This window comes from Hypanus sabinus, chromosome 12, assembly GCF_030144855.1.
Source record: "Hypanus sabinus isolate sHypSab1 chromosome 12, sHypSab1.hap1, whole genome shotgun sequence".
In the NCBI taxonomy this organism is placed as follows: domain Eukaryota; kingdom Metazoa; phylum Chordata; class Chondrichthyes; order Myliobatiformes; family Dasyatidae; genus Hypanus; species Hypanus sabinus.
In genome coordinates this window covers 20,377,221-20,389,894 of record NC_082717.1, presented here as the reverse complement: position 1 = coordinate 20,389,894, position 12,674 = coordinate 20,377,221, and the positions used below count along the sequence as shown (strand labels likewise).

The following is a 12,674-nucleotide window of genomic DNA, read 5'->3' as shown; positions in this document are numbered from 1 at the left end:
TTTCTATCTCTTCTGCAGTTTGTGTGATTGCTTCGTTCTGTCTGTTGTATGTTTTTTTTGCCATTTGGCATCTGTCTTCTTCATCGGGCTGGCACCACCCTCATCTGTTTTGGGTTTGCCTTGTGTGGCTCCCAACAATGCTCATCACTCGCCACTGAATCTTTAATTTAACTAAAGGCTAAGCCTCATAATTTCATAATAAATTAAACTTCAGTAATTTTGAATGTTAGGAGCTAGCTGCTCCAACACTGTTACCACCACTTTTCCTTCCACTTTGTCATAATCATAAGCTCGATGGTAACAATAATAAGAAATGTACCTAACATTCCTGTACATTCTTTAACATAATCAGAATAGCATGATCTATTTTAACATCTTTGAAACACATGGAACTCTGCAGTTCATTTCTTCTTATAAAACTTAAAATCAATTTTTTTACTCAGTAAATAAGATTAGTTTTTTTTTCCCTCACAGGAAAGTTGCTGAAAGGCTGCCAGTCGTTTATGGCCAATGCTGAATGTAAAATCAGACTTGCTTTTCTTTAAGGTACTTTGGGGAAGCGTACTCGATTCCAGGAAAAATATTTGGCTCAGCTTATCCTGGATGTCCAGCGGGAAGGTGATGTCCTCCATCAAACAGATCTCATGCTACCACCAACACCTTTGGAAAATTTGCCCAAGGTAACTGCCAAATGGGTAACTCCCACTTGAAAAGCAGCATTCCTTATATTCGCGGCCAACGTTTATAATGAACTTGTGATCATGTCTAACTTAAAGTTTATCAGAATGAATTTCTGTAAGGGATTTGTAGGGACAGAAAATGCCCTCCAGCTGCAAAGCAATAGACATTTTTACAATGTAGCAAATGTAGGAGCAAAATCAGACACAAATTTGTATCAAATTGCAAGGAAAGATTTAGAGGGTGTTGAGTGCCAAACATGGACAAATGGGCCCAGTTCAGCATGCAAACACAAGGAAATCTGCAGATGCTGGAAATTCAAGCAACACACACAAAATGCTGGTGGAACGCAGCAGGCCAGGCAGCATCTATAGGAAGAAACACTGCCGACATTTTGGGCGGACTTCATCAAGACTAACGAAGGGTCTCAGCCTGAAATGTTGACAGTGCTTCTTCCTATTGATGCTGCCTGGCCTGCTGTGTTCCACCAGCATTTTGTGCGTGTTGCCAGTTAAGCAACTTGGCTGGCCTGGATAAGTAGGGCTGAAAGATCTGATTCATTGATATAAGACTCTGTGACAAAATGAGAAATTAGCATGAGGGGCTGAGGGATCAGTCAGCACAATCTAACGATGCGGTTTTCAAGGTGTGGAACATGATGATATGCGGCACTTTATGTTGATGCTTGTCAGATCTGATTCTATTTTCTTGTGGATGATGATGCAGAGGAACAACATATAAATGAGAGAAGGGAACCCGCCAAACATAGACTCACTGGCTTTGCAAAAAATATAGTGGAGGTACAGTTCTGTGCAAAAGTCTTAGGCACATATATCTAGCTAGGGTGCCTAAGACTTTTGCACAGAACTATGTAGTGGTTAAAATAGGAAGATGGTTGGGAAACAGAAATAAGAGGATTTAGCTTTTGTATTAGCTCAGTAGTATTAAGTGTTATTTCTTAACTGGAAAGACATAAATCTACATTACTGTGCAAAATTATTAGGCACACTAACCATATATATGTACCCAAGACTTTTACACAATATTGTAGGTCAAAGTTTTCAAGGGATTCTGTGGCTGCATTGGATATATAAATATGAGGTGGTGGTGAATAAAGTGCACAAAAATAAGATTCATGTGTCTGAATCAATCACAAGAATGTCACTGTGATTTTAGTTGGAGCCCTTTTAATTTCATGGTGGTGGTGTGGCAGTGGTAACCAAACTGGAAGGATTCAGAAGTAATTGTGGGAAATCTGAAATAAAATAGCTGGATGCACCTAGGGAGAGAAGAAAATCAGTTAACACGGCAGGGGACGTTCTTTCAGCAGCATTGACTAATTTTGACATAAACTGGAAAAATTTGGTATCTGAAATTTTTGAATTCTTTATTGAATCAAGATAGCTGTGAGACATGTAATGTGGCCAAGTTTGCAGACGATACAAAGGTAGCTGGAGGGGCAGATGTTGAGGAAACAGCGAGTCTGCAGAAGGACTTGGACAGATCAGTAGAATGGATACAGAAATGGCAGATGGAATACAGCATAGGAAGACATATTGTCGTGCACTTGGATAGAAGAAATGAAGTTGCATGCTATTTTAAATGTGGAGCGAATTCAGAAATTAGAGGTGCAAGGAGACTTGGGAATCCTAGTGCAGGATTCCCTAAAGGTTAACTTGCAGGTCATGTCAGTAGTAATGCAGGCTCACTTTTAACATTTAAGTAAAACTTGGACAGGTACATGGATTGGAGGGGATATGGTCCAGGTGCAGGTCAGTGGGACTAGGCAGAAAAATGGTTCGGCACAGCCAAGAAGGGCCAAAAGGCCTATTTCTGTGATGTAATGCTCTGTGGTTCTAAGGAAAGCAAATGCAATGTTAGTATTCATTTTGAGACGATTAGAATATAAAGGTAAGGATATAATGCTGAGGCTGTATAAGGTATTGATCAGACCACAGTTGGTATTGTGAGCAGTTTTTGGCCTATATCAAAGAAAAGATGTGCTGGCATTGGAGAGGGTCCAGAGGAGGTTCATGAGAATGAAAAGGGTTAATGTATAAAGAGCTTTTGATGGCTCTGGGCCTTTACTTGGTGGAGTTTAGAAGAATGGGGGGGGGGGGGGGGGTTTAGATTTCATTGAAACCAAATGAATATACAAAAGCCGGGATAGAGTGGACTTGGAGAGGATGCTTTCTGTAGTGGGAGAGTTTAGGACCAAAGTACACAGTCTCACAATACAAGAGATGAGCAGGAAGTTTTTGAGCCAGAGGGTGGTGAATCTGAAATCATTGCTACAGACAGCTGTAGAGGCCAAGTCATTGGGTATATTTCCAATAGAGTTAATAAGCTCTTGACTAGCAAGGGTATCAAAGGTTATGGGGAGAAGCAGGAGAATGGGGTTAAGAGGGATAGTAAATCAGCCGTGATGGAATGGTGGAACAGACTCGATGCACTGTATGCACATGCTAATATGCTTGAAAGCTTTTGGCTACTGCAAGTGGTTCCTTTATGATGATCTCAAATCACAACGTTTTGTTCTCTCTGGGACCCTTGAAGTTTCTTAAAGCTGCTGGAGCATCCACTTAGCAGATCTGTTTTGTTGCTGTGGAACTTTTCTTTGCAATGGATCATATGTTTCCTGTCATCCCATGCCCTCAATAATTCAGTGTACATATATGTAGTGATGTCACTTTGATCTATCCAGTACCTTGCTTTGCTTCTACATTTATTAATTCATTTTCCATCCCTGCCTTGTTATCCCACAAAGCAATTTGGGGGAGTTTGCCTGCATTCTGTGAATACCCATTCACTCTTATTATTGTAAGACTAGTTAAATCTGTGTGGCACAGTAGTGTAATGGTTAGTATAATGCTTTACAGTGGGTTTCCTCCAGGTGCTGTAGTTTCTATTCACAGTCCAAAAATGTACTAGTTGGTACGTTAATTGGTCATTGTAAATTGTCCCGTGATTAGTCTGGGGTTAAATCGGGTATTGCTGGGCGATGCAGCTTGAACAGTCAGAGGGCTGTATTCTGCACTGTTTCTCAATAAATAAATAAATAAATATTAGGATTTATCACAGAGCTGGAGAAATATTAAATAAGTGTTATGCTTTTCTGAGACGATGTTATTCACATGGGTATACTGTACATTCTATAAGAGCAGAAGCAGGCCATTTGGCTCATCATGTCTGCTCCACCATTCGGTCATAGGCTGCTCCAATTCTTCGGGTCATCCCCACTCCCCTGCCTTCTCTCCATACCCTTTGATGCCCTGGCTAATCAAGACCCTATCTATCCCTGCCTTAAATGCACCCAATGACTTGGCCTCCACTGCTGTCTTTCCTGCCAGTGTCCCTTTCCAGTCAATCTTGACCAGTTCCCCTCTTACACCATTGTAATTTATTTTATTCCGCTGGAATACTGACACATTGGAATTTAGTTTGCATTAGTAATCCTCTCAGTATGCATTTTCTGCTGTTCCCTCCTCCTTGTTATCGTTTGGGTTAACATAAATGAAGCAGAGCAATCGGCAGCTTTTCTAACTGCAGAAACGATGTGGTAGTGTTAGACACAGAAGAAATTCACCGAGAATGGAGAGGCCTCAGTTATACAGGCAGATTGGATGGGCTAGGAATGGAAATATTTAAAAGAGATCTGAAGAACATTTTTCACACAGGATGATGGGTATATAGAACAACCTGCCAGAAGAGTTGGTCGAAGCAGGTACGATTGGTTAAAACACATTTGATGAGGAACATGGAAAGGAATAGAGGGATAGGGGCAAATGGGTATCTCAGTCGGCATTAAAATGTTGTCCATGCTGTCTGACTTCAAGACTGATTTATTTTGACATATCTGATTATGAAAATAGGAAAATAAACTTCAGCAATATGAAGGTGTTCATTTGTTCTTTTATATTGTTTCTGGATAGCCAGATCATTTGAAGTCGCACACAAAATTGAAGTATTTGATCCATCTTAGATACTTTAGCATTATGCCTGCCCTCCTCTCTGTGCTGTTGAGCAGGGTTTGCACTGATCAGGAGAGGTGACTTGTTTTGCCTCATTGAGGGAGTGCATCTCCTCTCCGTGTGGGGATGGTTCTTGTGCGCTGGGAATTGTGCTGTTCTTTTAGTTCTGCTGTATGTCCGCTTAAGCTTCTCATCCCAGATAGCCCAGGAGAGGCCATTGGTTTAGTCACCAGACACCAGACCACGGCACAGGCTGTAAAGTTTTGCACGCTACTCGATAGTAGTCTCCACTTTCCTGATTGTTTGCAAATACTTGACTGGTCAAATGGATAATGGCAAAACCACCAGGTTCTTATGCTAACGTTATAATGTTTTGGGAATTGAAGGGTAATTATTCCGGTAGTTGTTGCCTTTCACTGGGACCTGTTTGAGATTCATTCAGTCCTGATCTCGGCACATAATGAACATTTACACCTACTAAAGGTGCTGATGCTGATACTATTGTGGTCAATATAATTTAATGTAATAATATGTGCTGTTTATAGCCGTCTCTGAAAGCAGATATCGGCACACACTGGGAGGGCACTATTATTTATGGGGAGTAAACAATTGGGTTTTTGTTTCTAGCCCAGTCACTCTTTAAGTCGTTGGACATCAGGAATTGATTGTCCCTTTAGCCTTGCATGATGTGTGATCGCTGGAGCACAGCCAGGGGCTCTGCACTAGTTCCTGATATTTAAAGAAAAATCTATTTCATGTAAAATGTCTGGAATTTACATTCAGAGACGATCATTAAACAGAGTACCATTGAAGTGAGTAGGAGTGAAATTTAGGACAAAAGGCGCCAAGGTAGATTTTACCTTGGCGTCAAGGATTTGATTTTCATGCCATTGAGCTTTGGGTATTTTTTATAACTTTATGGAGTTTTGATAATCTTATTTTTAAAATGTCAGTTCAGTTTCAGGTACTCCAGAATAAGAGAACTAAACCAGAGTTAGAAGAAAAGCCACACCTATAATCCTGGTTAATAATTAAAGTGTAGTCAATGTGAATTACGATAACAGAGTATTCTTTCCCAGAAGGTTGATGGGAGCATTGAGCAACCGAACTGATAAAAGCGCAGTCCACAACAAAACCAGCATAGGGTAGCAGTAGGAAAAAATGTCCCTTGGTAAGAATGGGACATTGAAGAGTAAACTGCAAATGAGTCAGAATCAGGTTTAATATCATCGGCTTATGCCATGAAATTTGTTAACTTAGCAACAGCAGTGATATACAGTACATAATAAAAACTGTGAAATACAGTATGTGTATGTGTGAGAGAATACACATGTTATATATATGAAAAATTAAATAAGTAGTGCAAAAATGTAGTGGGGTAGTGTTCATGGGCTCAATGTCCATTCAGAAATCTGATGGTAGAGGGGAAGAAGCTGTTCCTGAATTGTTGAGTGTGTACCTTCAGGCTCCTGTACCTCCTTCCTGATAGTAGCAATGAGAAGATGATGGAGTGATGGAGGTCCTTAATGATGGATGCTTTCTTTTTGAGGCATGGCTCTTTGAAGATGTCCTGGATGCTGGGGTGGTTAGTGTCCATTGGCTGAATTTACAACTTTCTGTAGCTTATTTTGATCCAGGAATGAAAGGGTTACCATAGGAGGAACATTTGGCAGCTCTTGGGCTATATTCCCTGGAGTTCAGAAGAATGGGGGGGGGGGGGGGGGATCTCATAGAAACATTCTGAATTGTAAAAGGCCTGAACAGATTAGATATGGCAAAGTTATTTCCCATGCTAGGAGAGTCTAGAACAAGAGAGCACAACTTCAGGATTGAAGGATGTTCATTTAGAACAAAGATGTGGAGAAATTACTTTAGTCAGAGGGTGGTAAATCTGTGGAATTTATTGCCACAAGCTGCTGTGGAGGTCAAGTCATTGGGTGCATTTAAAGCAGAGATAGGCTCTTGATTACCCAGAGCATCAAAGGGTATGGGGAGATGGCAGGGGAGTGTGGGGATGACTGGATCAGCCCATGATTGAATGGCAGAGCAGACTCGATGGGCTGAATGGCCTACTTCTACTCCTATGTCTTATGATCGTGTGCAGTACCCCACCCACACCCCCATACCAGATAGTGATGCAGCCAATTAGAATGCTCTCCATGGTACATCGGTAGAAAATGTAAATATCTTTGGTGACTTACCAAACCTCCTCAAACTCATGACAAAATATAGCTGCTGTCATGCCTTCTTTGTAGCTGCATCGATATAAATGGAGAGAAATGCTAAAAAGAGAGCAACGAAATCAAAATGTATCCCCAGAGTCCGTGAACAAAATTTGAGCCATGTAGCTGACAGAGTTGATTAAAAGTTTTGTTCAGAAGCTAGATTTCAGTAACTATCTTAAGGGAGATCATAAGATGTAGGAGCAGATTGGGCCCTTTGGCCCATTGAGCCTGTTCCACCATTTCATCATGGCTGATCCAATTTTCCTCTCAGCCCCAATCTCCTGCCTTCTCCCCGTATCCCTTCATGCCCTGATAGAGGGAGGAGAGTTGTGGAGAGGGACAATATACCAGACTTCAAGGCTTCGCCTGGTAAAAGATCAATTAAGTTTGAGAATGCCCATGAAGCCAGGATTTGATGATTGCTGACGCATCCAAGGATCCTAGAGCTGGAGGAAGTTAAAGCATTGTTGGACAAAGCAAAGTGAGCAAATATAAGGGTAATGGCTAAATGGAACATGTTGTAAGTTAGATGACCTCAAGTTTAAAGATAGGAGGAATAGAGAGTTGGGCTAGAAACAAAGTGGATCCAGTTAATCCACTAATAGGGATAAATGACTTTTGCAGCTGAGGCAGGGTCAGAATGAAGCAACATTCTGATTCACTTTGGTCCTGGAAGCTGGTGGATATGATGATGTTACAGATATGGTTCAATATATATTAAACCATATTTAGGAATGGTTTGGTTATGTTTTAGCAACTTGTTCAAGAGGGAGAAACAGAATCAGTAACTAAGTTGTCAGGGCTAAAATATCTTTTGATAATCATATTAAATACATAAATAATTCAAATAGTATACCGTACAAAAAGTGGATCAGAGTCTTGAACTCACCTCTTGTACAATAAGATTAAAGCCTTACAGTCCATCTCGTTGTGACCTTGCACTTTATCATTTACCTGCACTGCATGTTTTTGTAGCTTTTACAGTTTATTCTGCATTGCTGTTGTTTTACCTTATTCTAGATCAGTGCACTGTGAAATGATTTGATCTGTATAATCCGTATGCAAGACAAATCTTTTCACTATCTTGGTACATGTGATAATAACAAACGAACAGCAGTAAACTTGCTATGATATTTTCTTTTGATTGTCAACAGAACCTTGAGCTGAGTGATGATACTTTGCTGAATTCAATTGAACTGGTAGATCCAAAGGAACATAAGGCACTCGACCTGTGTGCAGAGGAGCTTGCTGTAATCCTGGGTATCTGGTAAGCATTTTGGTGTTAGCATTAGTAGAATACTGATATTCCTCATAAGTTTCCCTTCTATTCACGCCAAGAACTTGCTGAGTTGCCGAGGGGCAACGCAGTGGTAACAGATGGTAGGAGATAGCATTGAGAATTCTCAACATTGACTCCGCACCTCAAAGCCTGGTGGTTTCAGGTCAAGTGTGGGCAAGGAATCTTCCAATTATAAGCTACTGTATTCCATTGTAGTTCCACAATAGATCTTTACCACCTGTGCATGTGACAATAAAGTGGGACTTTTGCTTTATTGTCCTCCCACAGCTGGTGAATCAGTGTTCCTCTGAGTTGAACACTTGGATGAAGCTCTAAAAATAGCTGTGACACCGAAGGTAGGAGATCTATACCTCCACAGATTTGTTGACTCAAAGATAGTGATTCAACAAAGTTAAGGCAGTAGCATCACCATTGAGTTGTCCAGGTCATGAGGATGTTAACTGCCAGACTGGATCTTCAGGTAGTGATCAAAACATCAGGAGGGATAAACTTAATTGACCACCGCATTGTCCTTCTGAAGATAAAGCTACTTTCTCTCTGAGGTGTCATCCATCATGTTGTGTGGCACTGCAGTTGTGCTAAACTAATTTGGCAGCTATAAGATGCTGGCTACCACTGCAATCGAATCGGTTCAATGAAGAATGCAGAAAGGCACACCATGAGCAGCATGAAGTGTACCTTAAAATTTGATTGTACCTTATGTGCTGAACTGTAGCAACTAGATAGAGCAAAGTGTTCTAACAGATCAGATCATAGCTCTGCAGTCCTGCTATATCCTGTTGGGAATGGTGGTGGACAAACTGCAAAATGGGGGGGGGGGGGGGGGGGTTGTAAGGAAGGATAGGAGCTTGTAATGAAAGCCCCCATTGATAACAGCTGTGGATGCCAATCAGATGATGCTGAAGGCAAATCTGAATATGCATCCATGTTCAGCCAGGCGTACTAAGTTGTATGATCCCTCTCAGCTTTCACAGAAACCAGTCTGCATTTAGTTTGATTCACTTCATTCTAATGCGAATGAGTGGCTGAAAGTACTGGCTATGGGATTGGACAATATGCTACCTGCAATATTGCAGTTATTCTCCAGAACTAGCTGCACATCTCGAGCACAATTAAAGCACTGGCATCTAACCAAGAACGAGGAAAATTTCCTTGGTATGATCATGTAAAAAGTTGGACAAGAACAGCCTAACTAATTACTCTGTCATGTTGTATCTGGCCATTGCTTTACAATTTTGTGGCATGACTGTTGCTTGCCATTTCTCAGCCCTGATTTGCCCACTTCCAGACATCAGTGAAATGATGCAAAGTGTCATTGATGGTATTAACCAGCACTTACTGTACAGTGATCTGCTTACCGATGCTGAGTCTAGATTTTTCTTCTAAATCTCATCACAGATTTGATCCAGACATTGAACCAAAGAGAAGAATTTCAGGGCTGAGCTGCAAGTCACTGTCTTTTATTTTACAGCAGCATTTTATTGAATGTGTGTCAAAGAGTCCGAGTAAGGTTAAGCATAGTGGGTGTTAAAGGGAAAACGTGACTGGAGTCATGCACGGGGCAAAGGAAGATAATGCTGTTATTGGAGTTGCAACACCCAGGCCCAGCACATCACTGCTGGAATTCCTTATGGTAGTGTCTTGGGCCCAGTTATGTTCAGCTGCTGGATTAAAGACACCCACACTATAATAATAACAGAATTAAGGGCTGTTTGCTGATGATTGCACTATATTTGCTTTCATCTGCAACTGCTCAGTAAATGAAGCAATCCTCTCCAACTCATCAGGGCTGAGAAATGACAAGTAACAGTAACGCCACAAAATTGTAAAGCAATCCATCGTGGCAATTCCTCGAGGTCGAGGATGATGGTCTTCCATTCTGTTGATCTGTTTATGGGTTCTCAAGTGGCTTATGAGTCCCATCTTGGCTTTGAAAGTTCTTCCACATTCAGCACAGGTGGTTCCAGACGGCAGATCGGGCTTTGGTTGTTGCTGCCTCTCTTTCCATTTTCTTCTCTTTTCTTCCAATTTTGCACATCTGTTGGCTTCGAAAGTTGCCGTTCCTTCTCGGATGAGTTTCTTGCCAGAGTTTCCTGTCCTTGGCATTGGTTTCCCAGTTGTTGATGTCGATGTTACATTTCTTCATGTTGGCTTTTAAGGTGTCTTTGAGTCTCTTCTGTTGTCGTCCTCTTTTACATTTGCCTTCTTTAAGCTGGGAGTAGAAGATTTGTTTCGGCAGACGTTCGTCTTTCATCCAAACAACATGACCGCTCCATCTTAGTTGGTTCTTGATGGTGTAGGTTTCAATGCTTGTTGTTTTTGCTTCATTTAGCACGCTGACGTTGGTTCTTCTATCTTCCCAGCTGATATTTAAGATGTTTCGAAGGCAGCGTTGATGGAACTTTTGAAGTGCCTTCAGATGTCGTCGGTATGTTGTCCAGGTTTCTGATGCATACAGGAGCATTGGGATTACCACTGCTTTGTACACTAGCATTTTGGTGTCTGCTCAGATGTCACGATAATGAAAGACTCTTGTTCGGCAATGGCCATGTATAACATTACAGAGCCTAGCCATCTACCAATGGCATTCAATGACATTACATCACTGATTCCTCCATCATCAGTAAACTGGGAGTCATTAACCAGAAGGTTAACCAGCTATCTAAGTATTGTGATTACAAGACTAAGTTGGAAGCTGGGTATCAGAAGCATGGAACTCATTTGCTAAATAATCCAAAGTTTTTCTACTATATACAAGACACAGGTCTGGGTTGATGATGGAATACTACTGATTTATCTGGATGAGAACAACTTCAACAACACTCTAGTTTCTTCATTGTCACTGGATCCAAATCCCTGACTTCCTTACTCAAAAGCATTGTCGGAGTATCACTACCTGACAGTGCACTTGAATAAAATGCCAGCATCTTCTTGGGGGCAGGTAGTATTTGGGCAATGAATGTTGTCTTCGCCAACTAAGCTCTTATGTTGACAAATTAATACATTTTACTGTTCTAAGCTTCAGTAGCTTAACAGGTTGGTGTGACTGGTCTTGGCATCTCCAAGATAGGAAATGAGGAAACAATGTCTTATAGGGTTTTACGTCACTGACTGATCACTCTGCTCAGATTCCTCATTCATGTGTCTGTTTGTGGTTAAAAACAATGTCTTGAGAAACAGTATTCAGCTCTTTCAACTATTTTCACATTTAACAAATTTTCCTATGTACAGTTGAAGTCAGAAGTTTACATACACTTTAGCCAAATTCATTTAAGCTCAGTTTTTTACAATTCCTGACATTTAATCCTAGAAAACATTCCCTGTCTTAGGTCAGTTAAGATCACTACTTTATTTTAAGAATGCGAAATGTCAGAATAATAATAGAGAGAATTATTTATTTCAGCTTTTATTTCTTTCATCACTTTCTCAGTGGGTCAGTAGTTTACATACACTTTGTTAGTATTTGGTAGCATTGCCTTTAAATTGTTTAACTTGGGTCAAACGTTTTGGGTAGCCTTCCACAAGCTTCTCACAGTAAGTTGCTGGAATTTTGTTCCATTCCTCCAGACAGAACTGGTGTAACTGAGTCAGGTTTGTAAGCCTCCTTGCTCGCACACGCTTTTTCAGTTCTGCCCACAAATTTTCTATCGGATTGAGGTCAGGGCTTTGTGATGGCCACTCCAATACCTTGACTTTGTTGTCCTTAAGCAATTTTGCCACAGCATTCTTAAAATAGTGATCCTAACTGACCTAAGGCAGGGAATGTTTTCTAGGATTAAATGTCAGGAATTGTGAAAAACTGAGTTTAAATGTATTTGGCTAAAGTGTATGTAAACTTCTGACTTCAACTGGATATTGAAGTAGTATCTTTAAGCTATTCTACAGAACATCGTGCATCAAGTCAAATCAAACAAAAAATTCCAAAACCTGTCAACAATTTACTAAAAATTAAAAACCAAAATTGTGAGGCTGAAAGTTTTTACCCCTTTTGTGAATACTATGCTAACTTTCCTTGGTGCAGTACTGTACATTATCTTACCAACTCCACCCAATTTGTTGATGTAGAAAATTGGATGATCATGTGAACAAGTTTTTCCTCTCTCTCTAAGGTCCAACAATATGGTAGATTTTCAACATACTAAAACAAAATGAAGAGAAAAGAGCATTCAAGCAAAGTCAGAGAAATGATAATAGAGAAGCTCAAATCTGGGAAAGGGCACAAAGGCACCTCAAAAGCACTGAACATACCTTGGGACTCAGTGCAGGCCATTGTGAAAGAGTGGAAAAAACTTGAAACCACAGCCATACTCCCTAGGTCAGGCCATCCTTCTAAACTTAGTCATCAGAGAAGAATGGCATTTGTAAGAGAGGCTACTTCTGAGTGAGCTGCAGAAGTCATTGGCTGCAATTGGGGATGAGGTTCATGGCTCCACAGTCTCTAGGCCTTGCACAATAAAGGTACGTATGGAAGAGTGGCAAGGGGAGAAAAACATATCCTTG

General features: G+C 40.7%; 1 protein-coding gene across 2 annotated transcripts in view; it reads left to right on the top strand.

Annotated features, from left to right (window-relative positions):
* ttc27 (tetratricopeptide repeat domain 27) overlaps window positions 1-12,674 on the top strand; it is a 250,402-nt gene that overhangs the window by 55,054 nt on the left and 182,674 nt on the right. For both annotated transcript variants that reach the window (XM_059985627.1, XM_059985628.1), the window contains 2 exons: window positions 547-680; window positions 8,029-8,141. In XM_059985627.1, coding sequence (XP_059841610.1) covers window positions 547-680; window positions 8,029-8,141 — 247 coding nt within the window. The remainder of the gene's footprint in view (window positions 1-546; window positions 681-8,028; window positions 8,142-12,674) is intronic.